This window comes from Melospiza melodia, chromosome 11, assembly GCF_035770615.1.
Source record: "Melospiza melodia melodia isolate bMelMel2 chromosome 11, bMelMel2.pri, whole genome shotgun sequence".
In the NCBI taxonomy this organism is placed as follows: domain Eukaryota; kingdom Metazoa; phylum Chordata; class Aves; order Passeriformes; family Passerellidae; genus Melospiza; species Melospiza melodia.
This window is the reverse complement of record NC_086204.1, coordinates 10074443-10087190: the sequence shown is the minus strand read 5'-3', so window position 1 is coordinate 10087190 and position 12748 is coordinate 10074443. Positions and strand designations below refer to the sequence as shown.

Sequence of the window (12748 nt, the reverse complement as noted above, 5' to 3'; positions counted from 1 at the left end):
AGATCTATCTTAATTATGCAACATGACATGTCCCTCTCCTATGCAATGGCTGAAGTACCTGTAACAGCTGGGATTTTTTGGTTGTTTTTTTTTTTTTTTAATGAGGATTCAGAAGATGAACATGCTGCTTCCTCATGCAGTAGCTCACAAACCACTCTTCCCTTCTGTAGGGAATGGGATGTGCATTTACAGTCATGCACAGGCATTCATTTGACTGTTGTGTGCATTATGACTTGAAAGTAAAACCAAGCCCACCATTCATACCTTGCAAAAGTCTGGGTCTTAGAGCTAATCCCAGAGTTTCTCAGTCCATCTCACCTCCACTCACCTCCATCGTGGCAGATTACAAGGCAGAGCATACCTCAATCACTAAATGCTTTTTTAAACTTTAGTCCCCAGTGAATTCATTCCTATTGTATATTTTTTTAGAGTGAAAAGCCCAATAAGTACTGTTGAGAAGTAACATTAAACAGAAGCCTGCAAGCAGTTATTGGTGTTCAACCAAAATTAATTGTTAACTGAACTTGATTTTTCACTTTGAGGGGAAGTTTTATTTAAAGGAAATGCCAAGAAAATATTTTTCCCCTCAGTTCCTAGACAAGATTAACTGTATTCTTCTTCAGAAATAAGAGCCTAAAAAAAAAAATCCCTGTTAAAATACAAGCCATCTGAAGTGCTCTTTTTTGCCCCAATGTGTTAATCAGAGATTCAAGTTCTCTGTGACCCTGAGGAGAGGAGGACATTCCCTTCAGCCTCACTGCTGTGTTTTTCTGACTGCACTCCCAGGCCTGTGTGCCCAGCAGCAATCCAGGCACAGCCAGCTGGGTTGGTACAATCTGGAAGCTTGTTGCAATAGCACACAGAACAATAAACACAAGGAAGAGCCTGGCAGCTGTATAAAACTCCCTCTGAGCTCCAGTCTCCACAGAAGTTCACCAGCCCCAGCAAGCAGCATGACCAGCCAGTCTCAGGGAATCCAGCAGCTTTTGCAGGCAGAAAAACGTGCCAAGGACAAACTGGAGGAAGCCAAAAAAAGTAAGTAGTTGGCCTGGTTTTACTGTACTTCTCAAGTGCAAGCCCTTCAGAATAACAGTAGCTCACAGAAAAAGATTATTTCATCTGTATACATGCACTAGTGCTGTGCCTTGACTGCAGCCAGGCACTTACTCAAGCCTGAATATTCAGAGTTTGCTTAAAATCCCCTGTGCTTGTGTCTACGTGTACATGTGCATGTGCCTTAAAACATTAAAAAATGTTTTCTTTTTTATATTCATCCTGTCAGCTGCATTTGTTTTTCCTTTATCTCAGTGTTGTTAATGCCATTACTGCCTTGCTATTTAAATTAAAATCTTACATGCCTTTGGCTGCCAGCTCTGGAGGACTAGACTCCAAACTCTTTACTTTTCTTAATAGGTTTTGCTAAGAGTTTTTGGTCTTCCTCCTTACTTGCAAAATCCAGTAACTTGTCTCCTAATTGAAGCTGGGCTTCAAAAAATTATATGAAAACTAAGGGGAGACTTCAACACCCTGATAGTAATCAAAGTCACAGTAAAACCGTGAGCACTCTCAGTACTGTAATAGATCATTCACAGAAGTTTTATTACATGGTACAAGCAATTATTCTCCTGAGTGCAGGTACAACCACATGAGTCATTGACCTGCACTAGCACTGGAATATTAATGCTGTTTTCTGGAGTGATCTTGCTTCAGAAACCAGCAGCAGAATACAAAGAAAATGGATGTCACTGATGTCATGTGGAGCAAGAGCACAATTAAAGGAATATTGTTTTCCGTGGAGAAATGGAAGCTAAACAGAATAATTTGTATAGTTTCCCTATCCCTTCTGCATGTGAGTCAGCATTGTTGTATGCTCATTAATCTTTAGTGTGATGTATCAATTTGAACAGCAGCACACAAAAATAAATAGAAAGGCAAGTCCCCTCACTAAGCACCCAGGCACTGCCTGTGCCTTGCAGACAGTAGAGATTAAAGCAAATCCTCCCACCTTCATAAAACAGAACTCTCAGGCAGAAACCTGAAGGCAAGGGATAGTTAAGTAGTGTTTTGACCTCTTCCACAGCCAAACTAGGAGCTCTGGGAGGGATGGTTTTTCCCTTCTCATGTAGGGCAAAGGAAACACTGCCCCTCAAATCAAGAGGGAACACTACCTGGAAAGCCACAGCCTCAGTGGAAGGAGTTTGGCCTGAACACAGACTACAGAATCAGGTCTTAGCTTGAAGTGGATTATTTTTGGGTTTGGAGGGGGGGTTTTGTGGCTTTGATTTGATTTGTGTTTGTTTTTAAACCAGAAGAGTCACTTTAGCTTTTTCTACAACGGTCATTTAAAAAGGATAAATCCATAAATTAAGAAACTCCAAAAATGAAAAGAGAAATTATAACATAAAATTGATGACCAAAGATGAATGTCTTACAGAATCCAGACACAGTTATGGATGCATTTACTCTACTCTGCAAAAGACACATTCCCTTGTCACCACCTCAGCCTCACTTGGAGTGCTTGTGATAAAAACAGGATTTCTTACAGATAAAGTATCTTCACACCCTTCTGAGTCAGAAACTTGAATTAAACCACTACCAGTGTTTACCTCAACACTAACACACCAGTAGGAGTTATTAACCAGCTACAGAAAAACAGCTATTAAGAATTTTGCTATCAGTAAAATTATTCAGAGTAAAAATATATCATCACTATGGCTTTCTTTTCTATTACTTTTAAGATCATAATTTTTTGCATTTATAAAAATTATTAAGGAAAATTCAAGTTTCAATACACAAATTTAAACATAACAAAACAACCCAGTGACTGTGAGGGAGCAACAGACTGCCCAGACGCTGGGGAATCTCCATTCTCAGAGACATTCAAAACCCACTGGATATGGCCCCAATCAAGCTGCCCTTGCTTCCATCAGGAAGTGTGTCCCATGGACTCCTTCCAGCCTCAGCACTTCAGTGTGATTCCATGAAAAACCTCAAGAATTTCCAAAATTCGTTGATCAAGGGCAAACAGTTTAAATAAATCCACCCTGGATTTTGTTCTAAACCAAGCGTTAAAGGTAATCTGTAAGTAATCAGCATAAAGATACCTGGACAACCATTATATTCAACATTGAAAGAAGCTTGCAGTGAAGCTACAAAACAAACTGCCCATGTTGTCCCTGATTAAAGTATTTTCATACCACTGTCACTACACCACCTTAGATAACTATGCCAGCATAAGTTAAATACTGTGGGACAAGGGCAAAAGGGATTATTTTAGAGATAAGTCTGGCTATTCTAAGTTGGAGTTACTTCAGCAGTGTCTTCCCCACATTGATTCTGCAGTTAGATCAAAACAAAGGATTGCAGAGTTTGTCTCTGAGCATAAAAGCTAAGCTGAAAAGCAATACATGAAATGCAACAGATCTGTGCAGTGCAGTTGGCTGACCTGTGCACACTCAGCTGGGTGGAGCAAGGAGGGAGGTGCTGCTTCACCCCAGCATGGGCAGCTCAGATCCACCTGGCTCCAGCTGGGATCAGCAGCTGCTGCTCAGGGCCTGCTCTGCAGCTCTGGGCTGCCAGGGAAAGCACTGAGCCCTCCCAGCCCTGTGACCTCGTCTGTCACCCCAAGCAGGCATTGCACAACACCACTGCACCGTGGGTCTGGCTGCTGTGCTGGCACTGGGGCAGCAGCTGGCAGCTTCTTCCTGGGACACACCAGGAAAAGGCATTTGCAAGGAAATGGGACTGGCAAAACTACCCTGATGCAAAGCCTTCCATGTTTACAGTTGATACTCACATAACCAATCAAAATGTAGTGTGAACACACATAATATTGTATATAAACAGTTAATGGGCCTAGCTTTTGCTGACATATGTGCAGTTGTTAGTAATGCAAAAGCCACTTGAAGTAACTGAAAAAAATCAGTGAATAAAATTATATTGATACACACAAAACAAAACAAAAATATTATGTTAAAGATCCTCTGTACATGCTTTTTCTTACTTCTTGCTCAATACCCTTTTTCTGGCATGATATCATTAGCTGATATCATTTATACCTGAAAAATTGTTAATATTTAAATAATCAATTAAATGAACATGTGCAAGGCTGAAATTATTAGATTGATTAAACACAAGCCAAACCAGTCTGCAATCCTGTGACAATTTGAACATGGTGCTGCTTTATCTATAATTTTTACTTTAAGCACAATTTAGATCCCAGAATAACTGAGCATTGTCAGCGCCAAGACATCAATTCCTGAAAATCCTTTTGGGTAAAACAAGGGAAACAATGTGTCATGAACACTGGGCTTAGCAAAACTTGTTCTCCTATAGATTTTTATATATTCCCTTGAATTTCTCATGCCTAATAAAAAGAAAACTCAGATGAAAGATTATAAAAAAACAGATTAAAACCAAATGTTAATCAAAATAAGATATTGTAAACAGAATTATATCCATGGCGCTCTCTTGGACAATATCCAAGACATATTTTATCTACTGAGAAAGCTATACATAATGTTCAGCTGCCTCTACTCTATTTTATTAAAAGTACAAAATTGTTTTGTCACAATGCACATCCCCAAATCCCATTTTCCAGACAATTTACCAAAGACAACTGAAATGGTTCTATTTTAAGAAAATATGATTAATTTTTGGCAGCTTCTTCAAACGACTTGATTTCTATGCAGAAATTCAGCTAGGAGCCTAGATGGTATGTTTGAAAACAAAACTCCAATTTTAGCATTGCAATTTTTGGAAAGTAAGATAACTTAGTGTTTGAACAAATTAGAATGCAACATTTTTGCCTCCTACTGTCTTTCTTACAAGATCTAAAAAACTCCAACAACCTAAAAGACACCAGTTCTTGTGGATCTAACCAGAGCAAAGTGTTTAATGAACATCATAGAAATACCTAGAAAGAAGAATACAGCCTTTCTCTATGCTAATAACACCTTGCCACGTTAGGCAAGAAAATCCTGTACAGTGCTGACTGGTCACAGTAAGTTTTTTTAAATTTGGCCAATTTAACACAATGCCTAAAAATTTATAGGCTGTGGACAAGGAAACCAGGCATAGCACAGCTGCTTTGCTGCTCCCCATCTTCAAGGATGGAAGGAGGGACAGAGGGCCAGCAATCCTGGCTCCCACAGCATGACCTTTGTGGCAAAAAATCTCTTCAAATTTGGGGTTTTCTGTACCTCACCTCAATGATCCTGAGGAAATGTCATAGGGCCAGGCTAGTTTGCCCATCCTCCAGCACTTCTTTCCCTCTTTTTGCATGATTTTGGTCAAATTTCAGTGCTCCACCATCCCCTTCAGCGTGTAAGGGTTGATTTCAGCTCGGCTGTGCTCTGCAGAGAACCAGCCCAGCAGATCAGTACGGCTTTGAAAAGGCGGTCCTGTATTGCACAGCTACGGTAGCAGACAAGTGGTTAACAACAGACTGATTAATTAATTTTGGTTTGTCCCTAGTGGAACAGCAGGTTAAGCTCTAGTTTCTGCTTAACTTAATCAGGTGCAGCATATGCACCATCGCATATGTTGGCAGTTGCCGATTCTGTCCACAACGTTGTTGGCCTAGCAGTAATTTACTCACAGCTTTTCCACTTAATTAAATAAGAAGCAGCAGGTTCCTGCTGTGCCAATCCTAAAGGCATCATGGAAAAATGAAATGGCTGCCACCCTCCAGTGACACCCTATGTATTGTGCTTACACCAGAGCACTGTCGAGCTGACACGTATGTGTGTATATATACACTCTTTGGTTCACTGTCTACATTGTCAGAGGCAACTGAACTGTTGTTTTATACTTAATCTCTTTCCATTTTCTGTATTTTAAATGGATATATTTATCTATCTGGTGGCCAAATATGCAACATATTTACTACAGATGGCCCCCCAGATGGAATTTGAAATTAAAATCCCACTGATTTTGAAATAATTTAATTTGCTATAGAGATCCAGTTCCTCAGCTGGTGAAATTGGCAAAGCTTCATCGTAGTCACTCCCCCTGACTGCCAGCTCCAGAGAATCACCCCTCAGCTCCACTCCTACAAAGTGGAAACTCTACAAAAAGGCTGATCAGCTCCAAATTTGGAGAGGAGAATAAGGGAAATTTCAAAATACAGACTTGAACCTGGTTCCAAATTTTGTTGTCCAGACTTATGTCAGGCTCTTACACAGATCTGTCAGTTTGCTCATCCTGGTCCCAACACTTCATACAGTGAGTGGGAGAAGCTGGGGGAAATCAGCCTTTTTCAAACAAATACAAACTCTGGAAAAGTACCCACTAGGTTTAAAACAGCCTGTCTCTCCTTCATACATAAGCACAGTGGCTCAAGGGAGAAGGACTCTGAGAAATATAATTTCCCCCATGTGAGAGCCCTGCACTGATGGACCGGGAGTCAATAAAGCTATGTGGTTCCTCAGTAGGCTGCTCCTTCCTGTAGAAAGCCTGTGTACATGCCACCCCCAAGGTTCCACAGTAAGCCAACAGTCCAGGAATCAAGATTTAAAAAGTAATTCCCATGTTGTGCATCTCTCTGCTTCTACTCACCCATCTGCAGATAATTATTTTGGAAGGAGCAATCAGCTGGAGAAGTAATTTCCTGCTGAATCAGGTATTTTACCCAGGCTTTTGCTGATTCTCAGATGTATTAAAACAGTCTTCCTCCCAAGCTTCAGCTTCCTCATTATGCCATGCTCAGTGGGAGCAAGTTGCTATATGACACTCCTGATAAGGCTTGAGAAGCCCAGCTCAGATGTAACCAAACCAGTGTAACAGCTTGGAGAAAGAAAATGAGAAATATTTATGTTCGTCTTCCTAGTCTAGACAGAGAATGTTTTGTAGGATTTCAGGAAAGGAGAAAAGGTATCTTTTGTCTTCTGTGTTTGAATTAAGAGCCTAAAAAAAAAAGTTGGTATTGCTCAGTGGTGTTAAATAGGTTGTTATCTTAAGTAAATAAATCAGTGTGCCACAAGAGATCAAGATGGCTCTTTCAGCTGCCTAGGCTGCCACTCTCACATTCTTGTGATATCCTAATTTAAGCAACTAAGCAATTTTTCAGCCACTGAAGATATTTCTCTTGTTAAGAAAATGGACCAACCGTATTCCTCCCACTCCTAAAATTCTGGCTGTACAGCAGAAAGAGACCCCAAAAATCAGCACCAGCCCAGGAATCAAGTATAGCATACCAACATTCCATGCAAGAGGTTTACACTTAGAAAATTACTGTTTCCTCACAAGGTAGTGCAGCAGAATCCTGAGGACCTGAGGAGTTCCATGCAACTTTACTGACTTTATAAATGACAGAGAAGCCCACAGGGGTTTTATGACAAGCTTGCCAGCTCCTTCATGTAGAACCTTAAACATCACATTTCCATCAAACTATTTACTCTTGTTCTTTACATGACAACCCTGCTAGATCCAGGAAGGATCTTATGTCCAGTCCTGCAGTGACTTACATGCTCTTGATTTGACAAGCCCATAGTGTTTTACCTAAAACAAACTATTCACAGCAAACAGAATTAGGTATGTAAGCATGCCTGGTGAGGAGGAAGGCTCTAGTTTCCACCACACCCTGAAATGTCACTTTACAGATCTCCTTCTTGTTTAAAATGAAAAGCAAAAAAACATTGAATCCCTTTCGTGGTTTCTGTGCACTGGCAAAGAATTGACCTCCTTCTCTTAGTCACCCACCTCTGCTTTTAACAAAGGTTAGTAGAAAAGAGTGGGGGAAGAAAGGACAAAGCTTGAAAGTTGCAACTCAGTTTGGTAGTGGTTAAGACATCTTGCATTGTTTTGGATATCTGCCAGCTCTAAGCAGAATCCAGTTGGTGTGGGATGAAGGGATTCTGGCAACCAATCAATACAGGAAATCTTACAGAATAACGTCTTTTCCCATCCGTGACAACTAAAATCTGTTATCTGGATGCTACTATTGCTGATGAAGAAAAGATAGATATTTATTTAAACACCAAGCTGTGATTAGAAAAAAGGCATTTGTGTTACAGGAAGATGTCTACTTGCAGAAAGACTTCTGTTGTCAGTAAATCAAGAAGCTCTTCACTTGAGGTGTGCTTCTGCACAGGAAGTTAGTTTCAGAAGAGGGGTACTTGCATGACCCCTTGCTTGCAGTCAAAAGGTATTCTGAATAAATCACTTTGTCTCTTTTGACCATTCTTGTGCAAATAAATCCAATGGACAAGACTTTCAGCAAAGTTAGTGTTCTACTATGGCAGAAGTATCTCTGATTTAGAGAGATATATCTAAAGTATCTCTGATTTAGAGAGATTCATCTTTGGGGATACAAGGGAAGGTGTGAAATAAAGGCCTCTTTCTTGCCCCTCTAGGAAAGGGTAAAAGGCTGAAGCAGGCCAAGGAAGAAGCCACAGCTGAGATAGACCACTACAGACTACAGAGGGAGAAGGAATTTAGAAACAAGGAAACAAATGTAAGTAAGAAACCTGTGTGTGTTCTTTTGTCTTACCAAACTGCTTAATGGTAAACCAAATTGCTTCCAAGAGTATTACCTGGAGACTCGTGCAAAGCAGTGTGGTCATAATGATTAAACACAGGATGTGTCATCTGCAGTGTCTATATGCTTCATTTGGACTTTTTCACAGGCTTTGAGTGCATTTGTAGAAGAAATTGTGGACATTCACCACTAAAATGGCCCAGATTGCATATTTGGTTCATGTTTATGCTTTGAAGATGTATGTCCCTTAAGGAAAAATACTTTTGGGTCCTTTTTCTATAACCACAGACAGACGTAGTTCCTGTCCTGAAACTGGAGGATTCAGTAACATGGATGTGTCAGTAAAAACAAAAGTTTAAAATGTTTCTTTCCATTTCTGTTGCACTTCAGCTGTCTCTTTTCATTACATATAAGACTACATCCCTTGTCAACTGAAGTCACCAAAACTTCAGAGGTTTTCACTGTTTCTATAGTCACAGTGGTCTGACTCGATATTTTCCTATCTGAATAAACCCATTTTATACATTTTCCTATCTGAATAAACCCATTTTATACATTTATGGCATCTTGAATTTTTCTCTAGTATTTCCATGAAATTCACAAACCATTCTCTTTTCACCAGGTGACCTTCCTCCTACATTCTTGGTCTTGTTTTTTTCTTCCCAGGTTGTATCATGCAATGACAAGGAAAGTTTTGTGCAAAAGCAGGCACAAAAAGCAAAAAAAAAAGCCAAAGAGGTCAAACAAAATCTGTTTTACCAACCTGTCATTTCAGTCACACTTTACATAAAACATTTTCTGGCAGGGATCACAACCCTTAGGAACATCTATACACACAAAGTATTGGTATCATACCCTGCCAACCCCCAGACACACTGTCACACAGGCAGGCCAGATAAAAATGTCTTAAGTGTACAGTTTCTGTTGTTTACTGACACCAAAATAAAGTATAAATACCTCTAACATTTGTTCACCTTTTCAGTCAAGCCAGAGTTCTTGTTCTAGGTCCTGATAGCAGAAGAGTAAAGATGCTGCTTTTCTGTGAACTCCATTTTTTTCACCACAACCAAATTAAAGCTGCAGGGAAAGGCCACTATTTGTCGACGGAAGGTTTCACATGAGCAGGACAGAGCACATATTGCTCCTCAAATGACAGCATGTTGTACAAGATACTTGCAGTCCTCCTCCACGTTCCCTGACCCCATTATGTCGAACATTCACCTTCCCAGACAAATGCCATCATTATTAACCTGTGTCTGGAGGCAGCCAGGAGCTCCAGCAAGGCAGTGTAGGGGGAGCTCTGATGCCTGGTTCAGTTTATTTTCTTGGGTATTTCGACACAAGGATTTTTAATTCTCTGTCACAGTCTCCCCTAATGCCATCCTTCCTCATACTTTGCGTCACTTGTATCCAAAGAGGAGGAAATTTTCTTATACTATGAGAGGCTTCATATCCATCCATAATTAAGAACAACAACAGAAAAATAAATATTGAGGTTAGAATGACAATACGCAAAATCTCTTTTCAAAACATGCAAAATTTTTTGCCTGAATCTCAAACCAGTTTTGTTTTTTCACTCATTGAGGTCACCTAACTCTAGAGATGTGCAGCCTAGTTCTGACTTTTCTTGTGGCTTCGGAGCCAATGTAATATTTTAGCAGCTTTGAAATTACACTAGCATAAAGTATGTATGGGAAAAATAAGGGAAAAACCTTCAAGGTCAGCAAAAATCATAAACCAAGCAGAGCATTGCCTGCATTCTGCAAGAAAAATGTCCTCAAACTCAGAAGCTGAAGAAGAGAGGGAAAACACATAGAAGTGTAAGAATTTACCATCTCAAATGACAACATTAGCATGAGCCAAGAAAGCGGGTCTGCAGAGGCTCCTCTTAAAATTATAATACTTTTCTTGAGACTTTTCAAAAGTATTTAGTCGCTGGATAACATGCAACCATCTGGGATCTCTAGAAAGTTACTTTCCCCAGTGGAAAAATTCAGTTCCATAAATCTGGTCTAAGCTGTACAACCTTTCCCACATGCAACCCTTGCAACTTGTCTAAAAGTTTTAATAAAATGTCAGCTAAAAATAGATATTATAGAAAACTATAATCCTTTCCCAATACTTACTATTATGTCTACAACCTACATTTCTTCCAAACTGAAAAATGGTTTACGTGTGGATTATGGACAAATGTCTTACTATGTTGCCAGGTACTGATAAATGGAAAAGGGAAGGTGGCCTATGCAAAAGATGCTTTTCTTTCTTTTAAGGGCTAAGTTGGGCTGAAACCACATGGGAAATAGAGTCAATGACCCCTCCTTTGTTTCTGGTCATGCTCTAGGTACCCCACTAATATACCACAGGTTAGCTCCACCTGCTAGTCCACCCCAGAGAACCGTGGCAGAAACAAGAACAATGTGTTACTTATTCCTTTCTTACTCTGCCAGCATGCAGAAATGTCTTCTTCTCTCCACATGGAATTCTTTAGCTGGAAATCAGTTTCTCTGCTGGTATCTGAAGGACTTTTCCATAAGGGAAGAATTCAAGGGATGTTGGGGCAGTGGGGGAGGAGGGAGCAAAGTCACAGATTTGGAACGTGTGCATCTGTTTATAACATAACCTTGCTAAAATGTTCAGTGAGTCCAGAGTCAATTAAATTCTAAGCGAATGTCCTGATATTAACTGTGCCAGAAGCTGTCTGGTATTTCGCCAGATAAGAAAATGTAACATTAAAAGACCTTGTCTGAGGCCTGTTGAGGGTTATACATCACTAACTGCTGAAGACATTTCAAGTACTCTGAAACTGTAATTATGCATTTTCAGGAAGGCTTTTCCATGTTTGGTCCTTAGCTGCACTCACAGGCACTCTCAGTGAGGCCAAAAGAAGGCACACAGTGATAGAACTTAGCTGCCTAGTCATTAAAATAGAAACCAAATTAAAATGAGCCATATAAAAGACAAAACATACACAATGTTTTTCCCACAGCGAGCTGGGAAACTTTCATTACATAGGGAGATTCCCATTGCTAATGAGCATATGAGAGTTGCCTTTAATCCTGTTTTTATGCCTCCAGTTGAACCCAGATCAAACCCTCATGGTTCAGAGGCACTATGATGTGTTTGTGTTATGCTTGTGCTACATGATGAAGAAAAGTACAATAAACATGGTTATATATAACCTCTCATTTTGCTCAGAGGTCTTCTGCTTTTCAGGTAATGGGCTCCCAAGGTAACCTCTCTGCCAAAATAGAAGAGCAAACAACAGAAGCCATCCAAAACCTCACAAGCAGCTACCACAAGAACATGGAGAGCATGATGAAAAAGCTCTTGAGCACAATATTTGACATCAGCCCTGAAATTCACCCAAACTTCAGACCTGCAGTTTAAGATTCATTGATGTGTTTGCAAAGCAAAGTAGCCTTCTTTCTTGATAAGCATAAATACTTTCTCATCTATTGTTTCTGTATGTGTGAGAAAAAAAGAGCACTGAAGCCAAAAGCACGCAATTTCACACAGGCTTTTGATGTGACAGGAATTATACAGGGTTTCACAAGCATTTGTTGAAATATTGTTTCCTGTGGCTAAGCCCCTGTCATTTAGGCAGGGACAAGTCAACAACAGCAAAATAAATGATTATTTGGCACCAGCAGGTTTTCAGTGTGAGTCTTTGTTCCTTTTGTCTTATAAAATGTTCTGTACTTGGATATTATGTTGCATAAAGTCTGTTTATCCTAATCTTTACTGCGCTTCAAGTCATGTGAAGTAGAATATCACAAAAAACAAAAATGGAACATTTCTGTTTTTCTTGTGACACATGGAGTGGTCAGGTTATGGACCATACAGGAACATTTGATTTTGGTCAAAAATAATAGGTCAAAGCATTTTCAATTTTTCTATGTTAGCTTAAAGCAAAATGTAGTTAACTTGTACAAAACTATGTTTAAATCCATACTTAAATTATTATACTAAAATTTAACTGCACCACAAACTTTATATAGCTTTGTTAAATCTGAAAAATGAGAACAGGCATAATCATTATTTACAAAATTGCTATGGTGCAAAGGGCAGGCTAGCACATGTATTATTTCCATACAGTTTCCCTGAAAGCACAGGAATCCAAGGGCTCAAACTCTACACCAGTTATGCTAAATCCTGAATCCACAGGTTGTCCACCAGAAATCACATCAGCTACAGCTCATTTCTGTTACCCTAAGCAACCTTGAGTAATACTTCTCTGTGCAGGAGCACAGATTTCCCTTGGAATAAATT

At 39.7% G+C, this 12748-nt stretch overlaps 1 protein-coding gene across 1 annotated transcript; it reads left to right on the top strand.

The window, feature by feature from the left end:
- The first annotated feature begins 877 nt into the window (after nucleotides 1–877).
- Nucleotides 878–12125, top strand: ATP6V1G3 (ATPase H+ transporting V1 subunit G3). Its single transcript, XM_063165541.1, has 3 exons — nucleotides 878–1035; nucleotides 8355–8455; nucleotides 11693–12125. Exons 1-3 carry the CDS (start codon nucleotides 954–956, stop codon nucleotides 11864–11866), a joined length of 357 nt encoding a protein of 118 aa, XP_063021611.1. The 5' UTR covers nucleotides 878–953; the 3' UTR covers nucleotides 11867–12125.
- Nucleotides 12126–12748: the final 623 nt, after the last annotated feature.